The sequence below is a fragment of the Notamacropus eugenii genome, chromosome 1 (genome assembly GCF_028372415.1).
Source record: "Notamacropus eugenii isolate mMacEug1 chromosome 1, mMacEug1.pri_v2, whole genome shotgun sequence".
Taxonomy (NCBI): domain Eukaryota; kingdom Metazoa; phylum Chordata; class Mammalia; order Diprotodontia; family Macropodidae; genus Notamacropus; species Notamacropus eugenii.
This window is the reverse complement of record NC_092872.1, coordinates 302331457-302356627: the sequence shown is the minus strand read 5'-3', so window position 1 is coordinate 302356627 and position 25171 is coordinate 302331457. Positions and strand designations below refer to the sequence as shown.

The 25171-nt window shown below is 37.4% G+C and overlaps 1 protein-coding gene across 11 annotated transcripts in view; it reads right to left on the bottom strand.

Annotated features, from left to right (window-relative positions):
* Positions 1-25171, bottom strand: part of DAAM1 (dishevelled associated activator of morphogenesis 1) — a 202787-nt gene that overhangs the window by 16741 nt on the left and 160875 nt on the right. For all 11 annotated transcript variants that reach the window (XM_072629337.1, XM_072629345.1, XM_072629338.1 and 8 more), the window contains 5 exons: positions 25005-25111; positions 13107-13191; positions 6527-6633; positions 5082-5170; positions 3794-3962 (listed from right to left, as the gene is read on the bottom strand). In XM_072629337.1, the coding sequence (XP_072485438.1) occupies positions 3794-3962; positions 5082-5170; positions 6527-6633; positions 13107-13191; positions 25005-25111 (557 nt within the window). The remainder of the gene's footprint in view (positions 1-3793; positions 3963-5081; positions 5171-6526; positions 6634-13106; positions 13192-25004; positions 25112-25171) is intronic.

Genomic DNA, 25171 nt, shown 5'->3' with positions numbered 1-25171 from the left:
ATTAGATTATTAGACTGATCAGCCACAGCTGGACACACTGTACCTTGACTACAATATCATGAAAACATTGGTTGCTTTGAAAATGAAGGATGAACAGCTTCTAGAGTTAACATTTGTGTGCTCCACATAATTACAACATATACAGAGGAGTGTAAATATACTAAAATATATTTTTATGTATATTTATATAATGTATATATTCATAAATATATTTATATATACAAATATTTATTTATATATTATATAATATATATAAAAATATACTAGAAATAATTTGGAGGTGGGGCTGTGATTCTCAACACTCTGTTTAATTCAGTAAGTGCTTGGTATCTATTAGGCTGGGCAGCTAGGTGGTGCAACTGGAAAGCATGCCAGTCCTGGAAGCTGGAAGACTCATCTTCCTGAGTTCAGATCTGGCCTCAGCTGTGTCACCCTGAGAAAGTCACTTAATCCTGTTTTCCCTCAGCTCCCTCATCTGTAAAATGAGCTAGAAAAAGAAAGGGCAAAACCTTCCAGTGCCTTTGCCAAGGAAATCCCAAAAGGGGTCACGAAGAGTCAGAAGCAACTGAAAAACAACTAAATAACAACAAAAACAAAACTAAATAACAACAAAAAAGGACTTTTTACTATGTTCAAGGCATTGCACTAGGAACTGGGTATACAAGGACAAAGCAAAGTCCAGTCCCTGTTCTCACAGTCACTTTCAGCTATACAATTCTATGGAGGTAGCAGAGGAGATATAATATATAAACAGATACGTATAAGCACAGTAATTTGAAGAGGAAGAAAGAACTAACAATTAGGGGCATCAGGAAAACCTTAATGTTGGGGGCAAGTTGAAGGAAGCTAGAACTTATAAGAGGCACAGGGGAAGAGGTAGCGCAGTTCAAGCACAGAGAACAGTTGGTTCAAAGACTGGGAGGTGGTAGATTGTAGGACCACAGAGCTGGAGGCCACCTATTTCAACTCCATTTTTTTCAGATAAGGAAATTGAGGCCTAGAAAGGTTAAATGATTTATCTAAAGACATAGAGGGTTAAATAGCACAGTTGGGATTTAGAATCAGAGGTCTTCAGATTCCAAACCCAGTGCTCTTTCTACTGTATCAGATAAAAATTGAAGTGTCCTATGTTACTATACTAGAAATATAACATATAGAGTATAGATATCCTAGCAATGACTGTTCACCAAGTGTACTAACTGTTGCTGTCATTCAGTCATGTCCAAGTCTCCCTGACACTATTTGGGGTTTTCTTGGCAAAGATACTGGAGAGGTTCGCCATTTCCTTCTCCAGCTCATTTTTCAGATGAGGAAACTGAGGCAAACCGGGTTAAGTGACTTACCCAGGGTCATACAGCTATTAAGTGTCTGAGGCCAGATTTAACTCAGATCTTCCCGACTCTTAAGTCCAGTATTCCACTCACTGCACCACCTAGCAATAAGCATTTACCAAGTGTATAACTACAGGAAGGGACTTATCTACTTCGTACTGCATACAATCATGTCTACATGTGAATTTTTGTAGCTTTAACAGCTAAGGGGCTTCAGTGGGTCTGTAATCTTAACATATGAATACACACACTAACAGGATAAGTCATAACCTACCCATACTATCTCATCTTGTTTCATTCTTGTTCACGTTTTCCCTGGTAAATCCTCTAGGGGCTGGGAAAATGTGGTCTAACCTATGTTCTGGATATCTTCATCCAGATCTTTTCACATCATGTTGGTACATGAGTTTATCAGGTGTCCCTTGCTCAGAAGACTAAGTATTTCATCCTCAATGAAGAACTCTGTTTTGGACTATCCAAAACAGTGCCCTGAGCATTGAACCTTTTTATTTTCCATGAATGAAATAGATAGTAGAAGACAAAAATTACTCAGAGAAAAATTTAAAAACAAGTCTCTAAGTGACAGCTTTCTCAGGCATCACAGGTACTTCAGGGACCAACCAAAAGCCTGGCCTCTTGGCTGTCTGCCTATATGAAATTATGGTCTGTTCCTGTGAGAAAAGAGCTTATTCCAAGAACTTTTCAACACGCAATCATTAGAAAACAGGTAACCTGTCCCTCAATCTCTATTATGAAAAGTGCTCCAAATCCCAGAGTTTAACAGTTTCCCAATTTCATATTCAATACTAGAATAAGCTTCTCAAGACACTAAAAATAAACTTCTCCTATCAGATGGTAGAAAAATTAAACAGAATTATAATGGACTTTCAACTCCAAATGGCAAACATTAGGGACTTCATGAGACAGGAGAAAATGGTTAACTTCATTTTTAAAGAATGTCTGCGTCATATAATATAAACTTGGCTTCAAAAGAACAATAATCAGCTGCTGCCTTTTATGAACAGATGTATGCAATAGGATTCCATCAAATGTGAATTAAAAGACTAGTCAAATGCCCCTGCTCTGTTATCATCACTATTAACATCTATTACACCACAGAGAAACTCATTAAATGATATCAATGAGATTGCCAAATACTCTGCTGAGAGTAGATGGTTACCAACTTTATGAGGGGGAAGGATATATGGGTGCATCTTATTGAGGTTTGTGCACTCAGACAATACTCCTAAACCACAATATTCAAATGAGTGTTCAATAGCATTAGAATTGTGGCAGAGGAAAGAGAAAGAGGAATGTAAGAAAAGTGAAGCCATGGAACCAGTCCTAAAGCATCTTTCCAATCCAGGTGAAGTTATGTAACACACATTAAAAGTGAAAAAAAAAAGGCAACTTCTACATACAATAATGAATTTAAAGTAATATAGTATAGGTACTGTTCATAAGGGTTGAGAGGATGGTCAAGTGAAAAAGAAGCTTTCCTGAGGGAAGTGGGTTTTGAGCCAGGCTTTGAAAGCAGAGAAGGAATGATGAATGATATTCCAGACTGGGGAAAACTCAGAGAGGGATGAACAAGCTATGTGTCCGTGGTAGCAGAGGAAGTCAGCAAACAGATTTCTGAAGTAAAGGTGAAAATATGGTTGAGACAGGCAAGAATTAGAGTTAGGTCTGAAACATCGGGTAAAATTGTTTGGAGATATTGGGCAAAGAAAGTGACTAAAGATCCTTAAGAGCAAGAAAGAAAAATGATAAAAACAGTATTTCAGGTGGAACATAATCAACAAAGGAAGACTGGCACACTAAGAGCCAGAAGGCAAGGATTCTGTGGCAGGAACCCATACACAATGTCAAAAGAACTTACATTAATGCTGTAACCACAAACAAGGTGTTGGCTTGAGAGACTAAGGAAGCAATATGCTTAACTTGGTGATGAACTGGGTGTAAAAGGTGGGTAGAGATAAAGCAAAGGAAAGAGTCAAGGGCTCTGCTTCTCAAAAGAATGACAAAATGGTAGTGCTTTTGAAGAGCACATGTGAAATCAGGAATTGGGAATTGTTGGGAGGCAGGAGTAAAGAGGACACATTAAGCTCAGTCTCTGTCATGTAGAGTTTAAAAATTTCTATGTAGAGCCATCTTATAACTAGTAACATGGGCAAATATAAGATGAGAGAAGTCTATACATTGAGATTTGGTAGTCCCCTGCACATAAGTGGCAATTAAAACCATATAAATGGATAATTGTTTTCAGGTCAGAGTTTAGAGAAAGCAGTAAGCCTTGCGAAATAATGATTAGGGTTAAAGGTTGAAGAGGAGCCAGGGGAGGAGACAGCAAAAAATGTCAGTGATAAATGGAAAACTGGAAGAATCTAGGATCATGGAGGATATGGGTCACAGGAGAGAGTATAAAAGGTAAAACCTCAAACCAAATATCAGAGGGTACTTACTTGTCGATGCTAGATTTTGTATCAGCAATCTTATTGAGGCTGGAGAGCTTGAATCCATATGCGTTGCCTCTCTGGCCTTTATTCATGTAATTTCCAAAAGCCAGGACTACTTCTAACAATTGCCGCAAGGCAGGGCTTTTCAGCACCTCCTTGGAACCAATTCGAATCGCTTAAAAACAAAAGACAAACTATATAGTTTCAGTGCTTCCTGTACTTCATCCATATGAACAAAATACTTTTTTTTTTTAAATCTGGACTATTGTCCTGTTAGTGGGGTATGTAGGTGGTGAAGTAGATAGAGTGCTGGACTTGGAATTTGGAAGACTCATCTTCTTGAGTTCAAATACAGCATCATACATTTCACTAACTATGTGACCTGGGCAAGTCATTTAGCCCTTGTTTACCTCTGTTTCCTTATCAATAAAATGAGCTGGAGAAAGAAATGGTAAACCGCTCCAAACTACTGGTAACTACTTTTGGAAATTTTAAAAGCCAGAAGAGGAAAATGTTTAGGGAACGAGGGAAAGGGGATAACGAAGATCACCTGCCAGTGCTATTGATGTCAACACTAGAAATACTACAAAATTTGATCTTAACTTTCTACCCCAAGCAGTGATTACCAAATGGGAGAACACCACTTACAGAGATGGTGTCCTCTATTTTCAAATTTATTAATAAACATTTTCTTGTCCTTCTGAACCAGATAACATTATCCCCAACCCAAAGAGGCAGATTTGTCTCACACAATGTTGCTAGTAAGTGTTAAGACTGAGATTTTCCAAAGGATTCATAATTTTAGACCTCTCTTTCAGTTATTTGACAGGCAGGTGGTCTTACACATATTTCAGATATTTAAAAACTGTGCATGGATTTTCTTTTCCTACTAGCATTATGGAGATCACAGTATTGCCCTTCAGAAAAAGACACAGGAATAGGACCCTGCTATGATGTAATTCATTACGTAGTTTCAGACATATGGTAGACTAAATCATGTACCTCTCCCTTTCTCTCAAACTCCCAACAAAAGTAAACAGAGGAAGAAGCTATAACACTGTTGATCCATGAGGTGGGTCCTGTCTCCTAGCACGATCATAAAAGGGTTCTACTGTCCTTGTAAACAAGTCTATCCATGGCAGAGTCACCAGGGTTTCTATTGCTTTCATCATAAATCAGTAAGGAGCTCATATTCACTATTTGCACTCTTAAAAAAAATGACACAAAATACCTGGCTCTGCTAGGAAATTGATAATCACCATCGCTTGTCTTTAGGCCAGACCTATTCACTTACCTTCAACTTTGGGTTTAACTTCAGCCACACGCTCCGCAAACTTCTTTTTGAAGTATAAGGATTGTAACCTCTGCTGATAATGGTTTATTCTGTAAAAGTAAACACAGGCTAATTAACATTTATTTGAAAGCAGTATGAGGACAGGGAAAGACTAGGGAGGGTTTGCCACCAGACATCCACAATGGCTCTCAGGCTCAGGTGCCAAAGGCAATCTGCCAAGTTTGCTTTGAGAGGATGTTTTCCCCACTGTGACCTGGGTTGGGGCAAATAGTATGCAAACCCCTCTGATCCAACAGAACTGAGGGTACTAAATGGTTTTCAGAAGAAGGAATATTAGCCATTGTCAAAAACAAAAGTCATCATCACACACGCAGAAGTTAGAAACATTTGGCCATTTCTTTTACACAGAGGGAACAAAAAATCATAATGCACTGCTGCATTAAGTAAGATGGGAAAATTCAGTAACCTGTGAATTACAATCTACTGTTTGATGCCACACAGAGTTATCTCTTGGCAAAGCTGTTTAGTGTCTTCAGTACGCCCTCATTACTCTTGGTCCTTCACCCTTAGAACCCCATTAGCTCAGCCTGCTCCCCAAATACACAGGACTTCTCTCTCCCTACCCATACTGTAAACATATAGCTGAAAAATCAATCTGTGTTTAGAGGACATCTCAAAAAGTCACTCCAGGTAACAATTTGCATTTTATCAATAAGAAAACTTTTGTTGTCTATATTAGTGAGTCTAATGGGTTGATTTCAGGCCTAGGAGGAGTACGACATACCCCAAATCATACTGTGTAGGTGACCAATGACTTTTCCTAACTATTCATTATGTATATATCGATATATAATTTGAGCCATGATAGTCAAGAATTTGGATGGGAAAAAGTAAGAATTAGGTTCATTTCTGTTTCTTAGGTTGGAAGAGGCTCCTGAGAACCTATGAGTGACAATGAACATGGATCTGAGCCTAGGGCCCACCTCCTGCTTGGTCTGGGAAGAAACCTCTAGAGTATCAACATTGTTAAATGTGATCCCACATATGTGAGAAAGGGTAGAGAGGGAAACATTATTTTAAAAAAATTCAGTAATGGTAGGGGAGAAAAGTGGTACTGACTGACATGGGGCAGATGTTTTGAGATTCATCACTAGCATGATAGGCAAGAGAATTATTTCTATGTTTTAAGAAAATAAAATCAATTCCAAACAATTTTGAAAGAGGAAGGATTTAGAGCACTGAGAGGCGTCAAATGGAATTTCCCACTTACATAGTCAAGCTGGTTCTATAACACGAATAATTTTACTCTAATTTGAACTCGTAAGACGATCTAGGTCTGCCTACAAAAATACATCCCTGCACTAAAAGCAATTATTCCTTAGTGAAAATATCACACTAAGGAGATAAGTGACAACTGAACTCATTGTAAGTAGGCTCAAACGTACCGGCTCATCTCAAAAAGGAACCTATCAGCTTTGGCCATCCGATCCAGCTCATGCTTGTGTTCCTCCAGTAGGTCAATATCACTTTTTTCAGGAACAAATTTCAGGAGCTAAGAGAAATACATCAAAAGACAACTTTAGAAAAATTTCTCCCCTACTTGCATTTTTCCATCTCTTACTTCCTTGAATTTCTGATATCCTTGTGGTTTGCATCATCCTTGACAGTCCTGACACTTATCCTCTAACTGTTTATAACGATAATAATAGACAGCATTTACACAGTTCTTTAAAGTCAGTATAGTACTTTACATCTCATCTGACTCACAAGTATGTGAGGTTTGTATCATCTTCCTCATTTTACAGATGAAGAAACTGAGGCCAAGAGAGGCATACAGACTTAGCCAGGGTCACACAGCTAGTACGTTTCTGAAGTGGGATTAGAACTCAATCTTTCTGACTCCAACACTTTTCTATTCATTGAGTCATTCAAGTATTTTCTTTCCAAACCACAGGGACTAGGTCTTGCTCTCCTGTATCTGACATAATTCTAGACCAGATAACAATAAAAAGTATTTGATTTCTAGTCACAATTTACAGTAAATGTTTAAAAAAGGGGGGGATGGAGTTTGTCATTCATAGAAGTCTCCAGCCATTCAATTCTGATTTTTATGATCCTGAATAAACCTTTTGAGATATTACAAGTAGAAATGGGTGTACCTCTTGGAGCATTTGCTTTGGAAAGAATTTCTAAATAATTATCCACAACTTTTTACATTCACACAAAGAACAGACATTAGGCAAGAGAAAAGGCTCTCTGAAAGCCTGTATAACTCCTTCCTTTGGAAACCTGTCATTATAGACCTAGTGCTCACTACATGACAAGATAACATGTTGGATTTTGGAAAAATAAAGGTGAAAAACCCAATCCCATCCCTCAAGAAACTTATATGTGCCATATCAAAGAGATATAGCATTTGTAAAAAACAAAGAAAAAACAAGGAAATAGATAATGAGGTAAACAACAAAGCACTTTAAGAAAACCTGTAGGGGAAAGATCATTTTCAGTTTGGGAAGAGGAATGCTCAAGGAAAGCTTCATGGAGTTAGGCCTTGAAGGAAAAGAAATAATGCAATAAGCAGATATGAGGAAGAAGTACTTAATAAACATGAAGAAAGGACTGTGAAAATGCATTGGGGTAAGTAAATATTGGATAAGGTAAAGGGATGAAAGTAGTATGAACTACGGCTAAATTGGAGTCATATTGAAGAAAGCATTAAATGCCACAATATGATGATTCTCATGGAAATGTTCTCTCCCAAATAAAGAAAACATTAACATCCCTTAAAAGGAAGAATAAATTGAGATCCTTTGCCACCACTTTTATTTCAGAGTGGCATTGTTGGTTTCATACTACAAGTCCCATGGGCAGATTCACTATCCTTTTCCTGTCTTACTATGCAAGGTTAAGTAAACTGCTGGTCTTTCTCCAACGTCTCATACCTGATGCTTTTGGAAGAGCTTTTGGCTGCTTCTCACATTCAACCCAAACATATGCACAGTCTTTCAAAACTTCAACAAATCACTTTAGTCCCTTTGCGCTATCTAGATCTCTTATGTTGCTGTTGGTTTTGTTACCACTGTGTTTAATTTAATATTCACTAAAAAAACTCCAAAAACTATGTATAAAAGAAGTTCAAAGTTTCATATAAAATGATTTTGTCTATTCTTTTGTATGTTTAAATGTTCATATTTGCTGTTTATAATAAAAAAGAAAATTTAATTTTTTGTGAATTTTCATCAGGGTTAATTCGTACCACTAAACTCATTGAGAAGACAAATGGCCATGTAAAAGCAAGCTTGTCTTCGTAAGAAAGGACTCATAAGCAAAACTTGTGGCTAAAAGAGCATTTTGGCAACACTTAGGTTTAAGATCTCTGTATGTAATCTAGTGGTTCACTTAGCTACTCAAAGGAACTGGTACTTCAATAAGTTTAGGACTTTGGGAGATGTTAAAAATGAATTTTCTAGAGTCTCTAGAGCTAGGTGAGGCAGCTAGGTGGTATGGTATATATAGCACTGAACCTGGATTCAGGAAAGCCCAAGTTGGAATTCAACCTTAAGTCACTTACTAGCTATGCGATTCTGAGCAAGGCACTTAAAAACTCTGTCTGCCTTAGTTTCTTCAACTGTAAAATGGGGGTAATAGCAGCATCCAACTTCTCACCTTGTAAGAACTACATGGGATATTTGTAAAAAGGACACAGCACATAGTAGATGCTTAATCAATGCTCATTTCCTTCCTTCTTCCCTCCCTCCCTTCCTCTCTCCTTTTCTCCCTTCCATCCTTCTGACAGGTACTTTTCTTACCAGGAAACATGGATTGCCAGGGCTCTTCATTGCAAATTGCTTCACCATCAGTGACATTAGAATCAATTTTCCCAACTCACTTATTTTACAGAAGATGCATCTGAGGCCCAACAAGGAAGTAAATTCTCTTTGCTTAAGGTCACATAGCTAATTAGTAGCAGGGCAGTACTTCACCATCTCAGCCTCCTAGCCTAGAGCTCTTTTGAACAGATAAAACTGCACTGATTATGTGTGTGCCTTCCACTAGGCTGCCCCCCCCCCCCCCATCCCCAACTATTCAGTGCAGAGTTGGTGACTATAGTTATAGCTAGATTTTTAGATACTCTAGTTCACATTTCCCAGTTCACATTTTGGGAAAAATTGCTTCTCTCCCCCACTGCCCACAGAATATAAAAATAAATATGGGGCTGTATATGTGTATGCATGCATAAGTATATACACATGTGCATGTTTGCATAGCCACATACAGGATACAAGCAGAATAAATAAACAGTGATTTGAGGGTGGGAGGACACAGACAAACAGAAGAGATCAGAAAAGGCCCTCTTGAAGGAGGTAGTAGCACTTAAGGTGAACCTTGGAGGGAGCCGGGGACTCCTAGCAGCAAAAGTAAGAAGGAATACCATGGGCAGGTGGTAGGAAGTCTTACATGAGGATTAAGCCAAGTAGGCCAGTTAAGCAAGAGCATTAGATGAATAACTAGCTTAGAGATATACAAAGACAGAATCCAAAATAGATTCTATCCTCAAAGAATGTTGTTACATTTTACTGGAGAATATAACATATACGTATATATATTTACCTCCATATATATGTCTGTGTATATATATGTATGTATACATATATATACACAGACATATATATGGAGGTAAATATATAATTAACTTGAGAAAGGAAAGATACAAGAAGGATCAGGAAAGACTTCCCATAGAAAGTACTACATAAGCTGAGACTCATGGAAGATATTAGAATTTCTAAGAAGGAGGGAGGGGGTGCATTCCAGGGAGGAAATGGGATGCCAAGTTTAGGCATTAACTAAGAAGCCAGTCTGGCTAGAATGTAGAGTGCATAAAGGAGACTAATAAAAAGTAAGCTTGGCAAGGTTGATCATTACAGTGCTGTGGATAAATGGTCTCAAGTTTAAGACTCCCTCCACTTTCAGGTGAGATGGAGGAAGCAACCTGCATGTTGCTCACTTTGAATAAGATTGATGAAGAGATAGGAACTAAGGAAAATTAAATATGTATCCTATTTAATGGGCATACAAGACTTATCTGGCAGAGAAGCAGGGTGGTAAGGAATGGGATGAGTTAGACCTGGATATATAACCTAAGGCGGCCTAAGACAAAACCTAGTCTGGAAAGCATGAGGTGAGAAAATAAGAAGCTTACGTAAGAGTAGAAGCAGAAATAGGAAAATAAAGAGGGAAGGAGAAAATTAGGGAGATGACAAAACAAAGATAAAGATAATTTCAACCACAAATTATCACAAGGGAACAGATATAAAATGTGTCACTTGGGCAGATTACATTTCACTGTACTGGTATCCTGACAAGTGTCTTTTTGATGTGTATTCTATTTGCATTTCATGCTCTTTTGGCAGGGTTTTTGAAATACTTTCACTCAAGGAAGAATTTTGCTGGATATAGTTTCACTGTAAATGGATCTTGTGGAATTTTAAATGGACTACCTTGTTCATAGTGGCTGAGAGTCTTATGATGAAAACAGCTTTGCAAATAGTCATTTTCTCAAGACAAGTAACTTTTTTATCAAGGAATTGGAATGCAGTATCCTCTGTAAAAGCAGGAGAGCCTCCCAAACCTGTTTATTTTTATTTGAAAAGATTGATTCATGTCTGTCAGGTCATAGCTCCATGCTTTGATTGGTAAGGGAAACTTAGAACCAAAAAAGCATTGTAGAAAACTACATTTTAGGTTCAGGAATGAACTTTTCCAAGCTATTCACACATAAGGAAGCCAGTGAACTTGCAATTACATTTAACCATTTGGCTAACTGACTCAAAACTTAAAGTTGGAAAAGATCCTCAAGATTTAGTCCAATTCTGCCATTTTCCAGGTAAGAAAACTGCCCAAGGAGATGAGGTAACTTGTCCAGGATTCCACAGGTTTTCTAATTCCAAAGTCAGTATTCCTTCTATTATGCCATCAGACATGTTAAAATTTCTCCAACTGATGGTTGTCAGAGCTTCTGTTTCTGGCATTTTCAGCCAAGGTAATTGCAGGGAGTGGTGGTATGCTGGGACTCTAAAGTCACAAAGGATGGGTGACTGTGACACCCATTTTTAAAGGCCAGGTCAATTTTAGGTGTGGCAACTTCATGCCTCTTTACCACTCCCTGCTGTCTTTTATGAAACATTTTATGATGGCACAATGAAGAACTAAAAATAAGGCACACATGCATACAAGCACACGGACAAGTATGCACACACACACGGGCGTTCTTACACACACACACACATGTGCACACACATACACAGTGGATGGAGCCAATTTATTTATATATTGTAGGCTCAATATTGAGCAGCATAAAACTGCTTCTAGAATGAAAATGCCTAGGTTGCTAACATAAAGTGCTAATAAGACCATCATGACAGCCTGGACATAAGTCTCACACATGTCAATGTTTAGGTGTGGGACAGGGTAGGAGAACATAGACAGCTAAGTCAAAATATCACCCATTTCTGCCCCCCATCCCATGCAAAGAAACTAAAGATGATAGTCCCAGGAGAACAAATCAGTAGCTTCTGTTGCTACCAAAAAAAAAAAAAGATAAATCCTCTTGAGAATTAAGTAATACATAAATCTGCTTACATAATGCTGATTTATTCCACTAACACTGATGCCTTAGAGCATTGAAGGGACTCCAGATTCTCAACTCTCTGCAACAACCTGGAAAGGCCTCCATTACAGAGTCAGTGTTATTGTGTCTCTTATTAGCGAATCAGCCTAAGTTCAGAGAAGTTCATTAGCCAGGAGGCTGACCACCAGATGAAATGTTTTTTTAAAGTTATAACAATTCAAAAAGACTGTCCACCAAGGCATGGAAGGTTTGTGATCGCATCAGGAAAGAGAGAGGCCCCATACTGGTGAAATCACAGATCTTTTGAACTATACAGCTCAAGAGAGCAAGACATGAGATACTCCTGTGAACCAGCAGTGTTCCACTACTCACAATCTAACAGGTGTTAGGTGACCTACAAAGGCCCCCTGGACTCCACGGCCACTTCAGGAATCCCTGGAAGTCCCAATTCTTAAATCTCTTTTTACAAACTAATAAATTTCATAGAATTGTGAATTTAGCACTAGAAGGAGCCTCAGAAATTCTCTAGGCAAACCTCTTCCCTTAAGAGATGAGAATGCTCAGGTCAAGAAGAGCGCAGTGACTTGACACAGTGTTCTATAGGTACTTAAGATAGTAACAGGGTTTTGAACCCATGTTCCTTATCTTAAAATCCAGGGCTCTTTTCCTTCCAACTTTACATCATCTGCAAAATTGATAAGCGTGCCATGTATGCTTTTTATAATTGCACAGCAATAGCACTGTGGAGAAGACAGGAAAATCTCATTCATTTAATAAAACAGGATAAATGGTAGGAGATACAAGGGATTTAATTTCTTATCATCCATCATTTTAAAGAGCAATGATAATAAATGTAAGGAAGCATTTGCGTAGCAACTTAAGATTTGCAAAGTGCTTTACATGCTTTGCCTGATTGTTAGAATAACCCTAGGATGTAGATGCTACCATTATCCTCATTTTACAGATGGGGAAACTGAGGTATGGAGTGCTCAATTGATTTTCTCAGGGTCTGAGCAAGATTTAAACTCAGATATTCCTGACTTTAGGCTCAGCACTCTATACACTGTGCCAGTTAGCTGCCTCATCTAGCTCTGAGTAGCATAACAAATTCATTTTTAACATCTCTTAAGGTCCTATACCTACTGAAGTACTGATTCCTTTGAGTTACTAAGTGAATCATCGTATTGTCTGCATGGATCGCAATGTATTCATTGTACTACCTAGTGTAATGAGTATGCTGAGGAAGTCTTTTACTAGAGTTGGAATGCACTTTGGTCCAACCAGCCCATCGCAGGGATGGACCTTTTACTAAGAAAGGTCAGATTTTCTCCATCTCCCAGTCCCTGTTGTAAAGTCCGGTTGAAACTCGTGCTGTGAAGTGCATGCATATGACTCACTTGTTCCAACATGTCTTTTGGTAGGTCTTCTTGTTCATCCATTGTTAAAATTGCCCGTTTGATTTCATCATTGGATAATTTCAGCCTATGGAAGAAAGATCACAGATTTTTTAAAATATCAAGAAAATTGGTTTGAATATGCAAAGTTAAGAAAGAAGATCTTTAGTCTTATGCCTTAGCTAGTTATGTTTAAGTAATTGTTTTTCTTTAATGAATTCAGGGATCCCTGAGCAAGATCATTTCCTGAAAATATTACATTTAAAATGGTATCTTGAAGCTGTTTTAATTTTATTTCAGGGCTTTATCTTAGAGAATTTTGCCACGGAAAACAAAACTTTTACGTTCCACCCATTAAGGTCACAGGGTTATTATTAACCTATCCAATGAACTTTAAAAAAAATCTTTATAACTACTTCAATATTAATTGGCTTTCTAGGTAATTTCACATATTTTACTTTATGCAATTAAAAACATTGTGAGAAAGGTTCCACAGGATTAAATGGATTAGAAAAGATATTCATTATTCAACAAAAAAAAAAGGTTAGGAACTCCCTTCTATTAGGTTTGAAGTTAAAAAATACACAGTTTTATTGTCCAAACTTGATGATTTTGAGACTAGGACACCACTTCTACATAAGGCCTGAGAAATGCACATAAGGACATGAATGGAATCTGGCAGCTTTTTGCTCATTTTCATCTTGGGTAATATTTACAGCTCCTAAAAATGAATTTTAAAAAATTAAAACCATGTTATCTTGTTAAGACCGAACATTAGGAAATTTTCGAAGCAGAGAATGATAAATTCATGAATTCAGCTTCTGTTTGCCCATTTGTGAATCACAGAGTTCTATCATCATAAGTTGACTTAAGATGTTATGCTTTGATTATCAATTTATGAAAGTTCTACCTGGCTCAAAATCCTGCTGTGAAATAAAAGTCATGAAGTTCAAACATTTGTGGAAATTAAAATACTCAAGTTTTGTTGCTATTAAGTCATTTTACTTGTATCTGATTCCATTTGGGATTTTCTTGGCAAAGATAATGGAATGGTTTGCCATTTCCTTCTCCAGCTTATTTTTAGAGATGAGGAAATTGAGGCAAACAAAATTGAGTGACTTGCCCGGGGACACACAGCTAGTATTTGTCTGAGGCCAGATTTTAACTCAGAAAATACTAAAGCAGGACATCTCAGATGACTAGTTTCAATAACACAAGCGTTAACAGAATTCGTGAAGGTGCTAACTGTTCTGTCCTGTTATAGACAAGGCATTGCGATCTATTTGCCTTTTTATAAGTCTAGTGAATTACTCTGTCATCTGTACCAAGGATCAAAGATTTGTACTTTCATAGGAAACTCCCAAAAAGGGATCATATTTGGGACTGGCCTTCATGGGAGAAAAAAGAGCAACCATACAACAACTCTTACAAGTTTGAAAGTAAATTTTCTCCTTTTAAGGGAGGAGAAAAATCCTGGTATTTGCAATATTCTCATGCATGGTATACATGAAAGTATTCACATGAATAAGATCACAGATCTCAAGTAACCTGATACTTCCTCCATCAATTATCCGGAAATGTCGCTACTTTTTAGGTTAATAATTAACACTAATACAGTATTTTTCATTTTTTCAAAGTATTAGCCCTCTGTACACAATACTGAGTTGCTATATAGGAAACAAACATTTCTTCTCCTTCTTTTCCTGATTTTCCTTATAAACCATCAAATCAGTAATGAAATCTTAAACCTTAAGACTTCACAAAGCATTTAATTCACATTTCTCATGGCTCAGTGGATAGAGTGCTGGGCCTGGAGTCAGGAAGACCTGAGTTCAAACGCAGCCTCAGATACTTAGGAGCTTTATGACTATGGTCATGTAACTTTACCTCTGGAGAAGGAAATGGCAAACTCCTTCAGTATTCTGTCCAAGAGAACTCCATAGACAGTATTGGTGTCATATGGTTTACAGGGTCATAAAGAGTTGGATATAATTGAACAACATATTTTATAATATGGCTATTTACGCATGTGGACAACATCACTGTACAAATAAGTAAAAATCTCCTTGAGATAAAAGACTGGTTTTTTTGTTTTTGTTTTTATTTGTTTGGTCCTTTTGTATCCTCTGTACTTAGCATAGTGCCTGGTACAGCGGTGGGGAACCTGTGGTCTTGAGGCCACATGCAGCCCTCTAGGCCTTCAAGTATGGCCCTTTGACTGAATCTAAACTTCCTGTGAATTCTGGATTAAGTCAAAGGGCTGCACTTGAGGACCTAGAACATGGGACCTCCTGGTTGCAGGTTCCCTACCCCTGGCCTGGTGTACAACAGGTGCTTTACAAAAACTAACTGACTACCTATCTAAACTTAGTGTCTCCTCCCAAACCCTACCTACCTGCCACTACATACCATATTCTATATTTAGGTACCTAATAATTTTTTTAAAAAATTAATTGCTGTAACCCAAAGAAATATATAAGAAATGATTGTGAAGCACAATCAACTAGACTATATAGATGAGCATCTAAGAAAGGAAAGACAAGGAAAGGAGACATAGGATTGTCAAAGGGTAGTCTAGGGTAGATAAGTCAGTGCCATGCTCAGTGGAGATTTCTCTGACTTTTGGACCAGATTTCATTAAAAGAGATAAAAAAAAAAAGCTCATAGCTTTTAAGCCAGAGCTGACATTTAATTCTATTTCACCCTTCAACAATTGCTCATGTGACAAAGTAGGCAGACAGCTGCATTTGTCAGTTCCTTCCATACCACCTCTATATCATTCTCATAATCAAAGCAGTGAAGCAGAGTATAAATTTATTTGCCTTAAAGAAAATGAACACACAACATCTCATTGTGAGAGCGTTTGTTAACAAAGAAAGCAGCAATGGCAATCCCATAGTTCTGGACCAGGACTGACCTTTTTACTTACCAGAATTCCCCAGAAATTCTTACCTCATCAACATGTTCATCAGATCATCATACTGGGAAAACTTTAAACTTAATGGCTAAAACTGAGCAGAGTTGGTATGGGCAGTCATGACAGGAAAACAAACTAATATATGTCACAGAAATGGGCTCAAATCAAATCAATGGACTCTGGAGAACTACTGTTATGTACACACTAATCAAGTCAACAAGCATTTATTAAGTGCTTACTTGAAGTCAGGTAATCTTTTCATGTTGACATACAGCAAAAAAGAAACACTCATTTTTGGAAGGAGGTAGAAAAGGCAGCTGGGCAGTGCAGTGGATAGAGTATTGGGCCTTAGAGGCATCTTCCTGAGTTCAAATCTGGCCTCAGACACCTTACTAGCTGTGTGACCCTGGGCAAGTCACTTAACCTATTTGCCTCAGTTCCCTCATCAGTGAAATGACCTGGAGAAAGAAATGGCAAACCACTAGCTGTGTGATCCTGGGCAAGTCACTTAATTCTGCTTGCCCAGTTTCCTCATCAGTAAAATGAGTTAGAGAAATAGCAAACCATGCCAGGATCTTTGCCAATAAAACCTTGGGGTCATGAAAAAGACTGAACAGCAAAAAGAAAGTAAAGGAGAAACAAGTCATTTAATTTAAGGAAGGTTTAACTTAATGAGAATCAACTGCATATGGAAATGTCTATAACCATCATTAATAGTGTTTTGCTTATGAGGAAAAAAAAAGATAGTTCTGTGTCCTTTTCACGCAGAACTAGAGAAACCCTTTTATGGGTTAGCTCTGGAAAGGCCTTCTGCTTTGCATTTAAAAGAAATGGAATCAAAAAAAATCAGAGAGTAAGAACAATAAGTACTAAATTTGCATTTCATGAGTTCCCCATATGGACCACAGAATTTCTTGCTTTTGAAATTGTATATATCTGACCTCCAGAGACTGTGTCTGGACTGAACTCAACCTGAGGAACAGAGAACAGTTTGGGTTTCTCTAAAAATGAGGAATACAGAACCACAAGAGCTCCAGAAAAGTGACCCCATCGAGTTAGACTTATAAGCACCCCTATAGCCTGCTGATGGAAGACAAGCAAATGCCAATGCTACATTAATGTGGATTGGTAGTCAGTTCTAAATAGAAAGGAATGACTTGGTGTGAGTGACAGCTCAAAATTTCTAAGCTTCATTCTTCTAACTTAATACATGGCCCAATTTCAAGAAGGCAGAAGATGACAACTTTTGAAAGAGTGTTTTCTGAATCCCCTTAATGCTAGTCTTTCCTCTTTTGATTTTCTCCAAATCATCGTGTTACAATTGCAAAATAACTTATGTACAAACAAAATTCATGTAGATATAGATATAGCTACATCTAAGATATACCTGTAGATATCTCTATATGATGCATGGATGCATCTCTATCTAAATATATCTTGTCTGTACATAGGTGTTTGCAATTATGTTTCCTAGTAGACTGCGAACTCCTTCAGAGTAGAGACTACTTTTGTGTTTCTTTGTAGCCTCAGTTCTTCACACATGGTAAATAAATTTTTGTTGACTTGATGGCTTACAGTTCAACTTATTTATAAAACAGGAAGATAAAAGAAACAGTTTCCAATGGTATTTCATGTACTTAATAGTTCTTGTTGGCCAGTCATTTCAATCATATCTGACGTAATGACCCCATTTGGGGTTGTCTTGGCAGAGATAATGGAGTGGTTTGTCATTTCCTCTCCAATTCATTTTACGGATGAGGAAACTGAGGCAAATAGGGGTAAGTGATTTGCCCAGGGTGACACAGGTAAGGGTCTGAGGATGGATTTGAATTTAGGTCTTCCTGGCTCCACTCGATCCACTCTGCCACTCAGCTGCCCATACGTAACAGTACCAAATGTTTTAATAATTTACCATGAGGGCTGAAATATAAAGGCCTAATTAAGTAAATGAGTCACCTCAGTGTTCTGCTCTTAGGTTTGTATCAGAGGTCTGAAATTTAAAGTAGCTTGATTCAGGTTCTTCTATTCTGTTACGAAAGTTTTCTTCCCAGCATCAGAATTGGAAAGGACCTCAGAGAACATCTAGTCCCATTCTTTATTCACTGCATGAGCTCTGTATAAAATCTCTGCAGGTAAGGTAAAGACCTGCTCTCCACCCCTATAAAAAAGTGAAGGGAAAGAGAACAATGGGGCACTTTTATGGTTTACTGTGCTCAAGTTGCAGATGTTAAGTTGTGCATCTGGAAAAAAAAAATATGGTAGGACACTTCATAAAAAGATATTTTATGTGGTTTCATTTTGCAACATAAACCTTGTTTCTAAATTTTTTTGAAAGCTGTTTTAGGCAAAGGCCAGACAAATAAATACTTGTAGTTTACCAACAGTTGTTAGTCACAGCTTTTCTCCTATCCACGTTCAATTCTTTTTTGATCTCTAATACTATAGAGATGACATTTCAAATCTATGTCAATCTCTTTCTGTACCTGTAAGTGATCATTCCCCTTAGAGAGGCAACCCGCTAGAAAGGAAAGGAATACAAAGAGCTTGGTTCAAATTGCCTTCTGTTACTTACTCCTAGTTAGGACCTTGGGTAAGTCACAGTATTTGTAGTTGAAAGGACTCATAGAAATGATTTATTACAGCCCCTGAAGAGGTCAGGACTAGAGAGTAGAGACTTTCCCAAGGTTACTCAAGGAAGACAAATGACAGAATCTGAATTTGAACCAAGTCTTCCTAAGTCCAAATGCAGTGTTCTTTTCCACCATGATGCTATGGGTCTTAGTTTCGTTATCTATAAAATGGTGGGTTGGAACGGATGATCTCTATAGACCTCTTCCAATTCAAACATTAGATGAACCTCCAGTGTAAACATGGCCTCACCTTCACTGCTTGTAGTCTCTTGCTAAAGATATTCTTTTAAGTTAGGGAGATGAAGTTACTTATGGATACAGTTTTGACTAATTATTCTCTATCTCTGGACAATAAACACCTTCAAGGGGTCACCAAATATTAGACATGCTTGAAAATCATACCTGGCACAATGCTATATATAGTAGTAGGTACATGATAATATTTCTAGAATTGGCCCCATCATGCACTATATGATACATACTCATTATTTTGTTCTGGTGGAACGTAGAAAAGTACACTATAGGAAATCAAATCCTAGGCTACTAGAAGAGAAAAAGAGCTAATGTTAAGCCTCAGGGTAACAAACTAAGTGAAAAGACATGAGATATATCATTCCCATAAGTTTCTGTCTCCAGAATCATTAATTTCTATTGATTTTTTTAAAAAAGTATTCCTCTTTTCTGTATCTTTTCTTTTAAACTCTATTAATGTCAGTTCAGACTAGGTCCTTATCACCTCTTTCCTAGGTTATAGCAGTAATCTCTTACCTGACACATCCTTGGCTTTACCTCTCCTTTCTTCAAGTCACCCTGCCCAAGGTATACCAAACTAACTCTCCTTAAGACACTGCTCTCTTGGACCTTGTGAACACAGTAAAACTGACAAGGCTACCTAAATTAATATACAGATTTTTGTTGTGTTTGTCCTTCATTGCCAAATAAGACCATGCCATCAGAGAAATGATGACATGACTTGCATTTGACTTTGTTTTGAGTGAAGGAGGGCTGTGCAAGGTCACCAGCCTCACTTCTCCTCCTGAGCCATCTGGATCCAGTGACCAGATATTCATCAGGATAACTGAAGATGACCCAGGATGCACTGGGAGACCTTGGCCCCATTAGGCCAAGGCCTATTCAGTACTCACTTAGGGTGAGGTAAAGCCCATTCAGTGAATGGGCCTATTTAAGAAGTAGTCAGAGGATGGCCCCTTTAATGAGGCAAAGAAAAATAACTTAATCAGGCTTGGAGGGAAACAGCAACAGTTACTACTGATAATCACTCTTAAGCCTGGAAAATCCAGAAGAGAGGGAAAGGGAAGGGAACTAGCCAATAAATCCCAAGTTACCTGGGCATCCTCTGGCCATCCAAATTTACCTTCATTTGGACAGGAGAAGGAAGAGGAGGGGCAGACAGACAGGAGAGGAGGAGATGAGTTACCTAGCTAGCTGGGTCCCCATTTAGGCAGCTGGGTCTACTCACAGGTTATTGTGTTTAGTGCTATGCTAAACTACCAAAGGGTACTTCCCAAAGCTGAACAAATTAATAATAAAATTCACTTAGAGAAACACTTAGATTTAGATCTTCAAGGGAAATGGGGAAGGGAGGGGAAGGAATAAAGGGGTACAAATGTTTCTAGACTTCAAATTATGCTATAGAAAATAGTAATAAATCTATTTGGTGATTTCTATTTTTAAAAAGTAGATTAGTGGAAAGGATTGGGTAAGGCAGAACAAGAAACAATTTAACAAAATATTAATGGTCACAGTTGGGGTGGGAGAAGAGAGCAGAGGAGAGGAGAGAATTCATCATCGTTATGATAAAGAGTCTTCTAACAAGGAATATAGGCAATCACTAAAGATAAGACAGGTAAGTTTGATTATATTACAATGAAAAGCTTTTGCATAAACAAAATCAATTCATTTAGACCAAGAGGAGAAACTGTTATCTATGCCAATTTGCTTTGCATTTTCTCTGATTACTGGTAATTTGGAACAATCTTTCACGGGAAGGATGGTTAATCATTTGCAATTCTTTTTAGAATTGTTTTTTCATATCCACTGGGGAATGATTCTTGGTCTCACATATTGACTTAAAGGAAATTGGCAGGAAGAGCTGGAAAAGACTTGTCAACCAACAAGCACTTATTAAGCATCTATTATGTGCCAGGCCACAGGGGCTACAAACACAAAGAAGGGAACAATCCCAATTCTCTAGAAACTTCAGACTTCAAAATCTCTTGGTCCAGTCTCCATAATTTGGCCCCATTCTACCTGTCCAATTTGACTTCTCACTACTTACAAACACTGCTTCAATAAGACTGGTGCTAATCCACCTCTGTACCTTTGCTCATACTTGTCTTGCCCCATTCCAAATTTCTTCTGCCTCTTTAAATTATACCATTTCAGGGAACTAGTCTGTTCTGAGGCTTCAAAGATTCATAAAGTTATATACTATAAACTGCTTTGGATCCAGATACATCCCTTCCCCGCACAGGTAAATCATCTACACCTAGAACCTTTCATTCTAGAAACTTACATGTCCCATGCATTTTTGATCATTGCTACCTTCCTGCCTACATATGGCTGCAGGAGCATAACATCTACCAAGGAACCTTTTCTCCCACAAACCTACCTTCTACCCCCAACCACACCACTTCTTTCCTCTTTTGCATCACTGAGATGTCTTTCTATAAAGGATCCAATCTAAGTGTTCCTGAATCCAGACAGGATGAATGAGGAGAGTTTGTAGTAATCTGAGTATTAGGCTGAAAGTGAGCATTTTGTATTACTATAGTAGTACAGAGATCATTCTCTTTTCAGGTTTGAATGTCCCCACCACTCCATTGGCTGAGTCCCATATGTAAATACCTGTCCTCATGAAAGACCTAATTGTATTCTTATCTTTATGGTGACTACAGAACTATATCCTTTGCCCTTAATTCTTCATGCCCACCTCCTATGCTCTTCAATGTCTCAAAGAAACAAGTCTTCCCATGCATAAGCTGAAACATATCCGTTAAAAATAAAAATTAAAACCCCATGCAAAATTTTAGCCTGACTGGCTGATCTACCCTTCTGTGGCAACCTTTATGTTTTCTAAAACAGCTATAAAGGACTGAGATTGAAATCCTGGATATCCTTTGAGATTTTACTCAAGTCATTCCTCTTCTAAGAGGGGACCTTTCCTTTCCCAGAAACCCTATAGCACTTAAAGAGCAATATCACTACTCAGTTGATACTTAATCAGGGACTAACTTGTTAAAAAATAACTTTCAAGTTTTTATTTTATTTCTCCAATAAGATAAGCTCTTTGTCTCCTGCTTCACACCTTATATAGAACTAAGCACATAATAGACCCTCAATAAATGTTTTACTTACAAAATACCTTTAACCTGACCTTTTTCTTCTGGTAAGTAAACTTTTAGATTACACAGAATTGTAGAAAACCAGAGTTGGAAGAGACTTGAAAAGCCATCCATTTCAACTAGAACCTAACAAGAATTTCACTCAAAATCCCTGCCAAAAGGAGTTATCCAACCTTAGCCTGAAAACTTCCAATGATGGGGAACACTCACTCCTCCAAAGTAGCCCATTCCACTTGGGGGAATTTCTAAATGTTTAAAACTTCTTCACTCACACAAAGCCCAAATCTGCCTCCCTAAAATTTCCACCTATTACTCCTTGTTCCATCCAGACTCAAAAGTCTGACCTGTCTTCTATTAACAGACTTCCAAAATACTTAAAAACAGCCACTATATCCCAACTAAGACTTTTTTCTTCTAGTCAGTCTTCTCTAGATTTCTGCCATTTTATCAATGTTCTCCCTCAAATGTCAGGACCATAACTGAACATAATTAATCAAGCATTTATTAAGCACCTACTACTATATGCTGGGCACTGTGATAAACACTAGCAATACTCAAAAGAAAACCTGATGAATTAAGAATTATTACTATTTGGACAAGCAGAATATGGCACATAGTTGTGTTATACAGTACCGAGTCCTTTTAATCCTAGAACCTTAGAATTGTAAGAATCTTCAGAGATGACTGATTAATCCAACCTGTACTTGAAACCAGAATCCCACCCGCAACATTTTCAGTTAATAATTACAGCACCTTTGCTTAAAGACCTCTAGTGAAAGAGACCTTATAACCTCCCCAATAGCAGCCTATTACAACTTCAGGGTAGCCCTAATATGTCACAAAAAGTTTTCCCTTCTGTGAGAATTGATGCTCCCTAAAGTGGAACTTCGCCTCTATCCGTTATTATGTCACAAACTGTATGGGTCAGATTTTAATTCATCCCCTTTGAAAATGACTAAATTTAAGTTTGACTACTTCAAGGGAGTATTTGTGGAGAGCTCCAATCCTAAAAAACACTTTAATCTGATACGTTTAGAGAGAATAAATTATACAGTATTAGAATATAACAACTTCTTTAAAAATTGGACAGGAAAAGTTATGAGTTTATCTCTAAAGCTCAGTAATTGTCTCCACTGGCCCCTGTTAAGTACAATGTGTCTGCAAGGAACTGGATCAATTACTCTCATAGGAATTTTAACCCTATGGCATAGAAATAAAAAATGACAGTAACCTTTTTGAAAAGTTTTAAAAATAATTTCTTCTGCACTTCAATGATATTAAAAATAAAACCCACAATGGACAAAATGTGGGGAAGAAAAGAATTAAAAGATTAAAAAAAATTTTCAAAAATCTTCATTTACTTCAGCATTTATATAAGAATACATTATTTGTCAGGGGCAGCTAAGTGGTACAGTGGATGGAGCAGTGATGTAGAACTCAGTTCAAATCCAGTCTCAGACACTTACCACCTGTGTGACCCTGGGCAAGTCATTTAACTCCTATTTGCTTCAGTTTCTCATATGTAAAAGGGGGAAACATTGAAGAAGGAAATGGCAAACCACTCCAGTATCTTTGCCAAGAAAAATCCCATACATGGGGTCACACAGAATCAAAAATGACTGAACAACAACATTATTTTTCAAGGGAGGAGGGGAACCTTAAATATATTCCATCATGTATATAAATTGTCTTAAAATTATTTTCAATGGTGACTTCCTGAGGAAAATTTACATTCTTCTTTAGTACAATAGAGACTGTGAAATAACCTCAAAGGGGCATTCAGAGGATAAAAGTGGGAATATGTGAGTTGAATGAATCCCAGGCGATCACAACCATGTTTTTCAATTAGACATTGAACTGAAATGTTCACATCAATTTTTCAAGTGTTACCAGATTAAAATTTAGCAATCTAAACTCATTTCTCCCACACCATGAAATAATTTATCTCTAAAGTAACAAGTAATAATAATCAGCCTTCGGTGTTACAAGATAGAGCATAAAATTAGCTCTTTGCATTACAAAGGTCTTTTCTCAAAAGTAGTTTTTAAGACCATATAAAAAAATTAATGAATTATTATTTGTATTCCTGAAAAATCCTCTTTATGATGTTAGTCTATATGAAGTTTTCATGGCAGAACTTGCCACCATGACTCCCCTAATACATTAAAAAAAAATTGTAGATTTTTAAAAATATTTCCATTACTCCTCACAATCACTGCAACAATCCTTAACTTGAATTCACATGAGGAAAGAAATAAGAAACCAAGCTGCTAAATGGGATAGCACAAGCCAATCGAACTATGGCTGAGGGAGAATTTGTAATGAGAATTTTCCATTTTCCTTTCCTCTGTTCAAGTCCTTGAAGACTAAATTTTAAAAATTAACATTTTAGTTTGGTTTGATCTTTCTAATTAGCAAACAAATAGCAGCAGAAGAAAATGTTAAAACAAAATGCCAAGAAGGAACTAAAGCTTGAAGGAATAGACCAATGACATTTAAAAAGCTAACATTCTAATATTTGTTGTAGTATAGTGATATAGCGAGCTACCCCACAAACATCTGTATGACAGGAAGATAAAAAGGCCAAGGAAAATAAACAAAAGCTTGGTTTTGTTATGTATATAACCTATATAAAATCACTTTTTGAATGTCAAGGATCAGGAGTGAGGAATCTGTGGTCTCGAGGCCACATGTGGCAAGGTGAAAACAAATTTCTATTTAAGGTTTTAAGTGATTTTGTATTTTTATACACAGATTATAAAGAAGTTTCAAATTCATCCCTAGTTGTTTCACAGAGGGAGGCATAAGTATCACTTACCCAAATTAGTATTACAACAGAGAAACAGATTTCTCAGCAGGCTTACAATTTTTAAAGTTTACAATGTATTTATATTTACAGATATAAACAGTTGTGAGTCACACACCAAAACCATTCACTGCACTGAACGGTTATATTACAAATGCTTCTTTTTCTCAATATTGACAATACCTTGAGAGAAGAATGTTGCAGTTCTGGGCCCTCCGACCATCAATCACTGAAAGTTCTTTCACTTTGTGTCTGGAACTCAATGTGTCATCAATGGCATCTGTTTCTTTCTATAAAGGGCATGATAGGAATCCATGAAAGTCAAACAATGACATTCTGACCACACACAC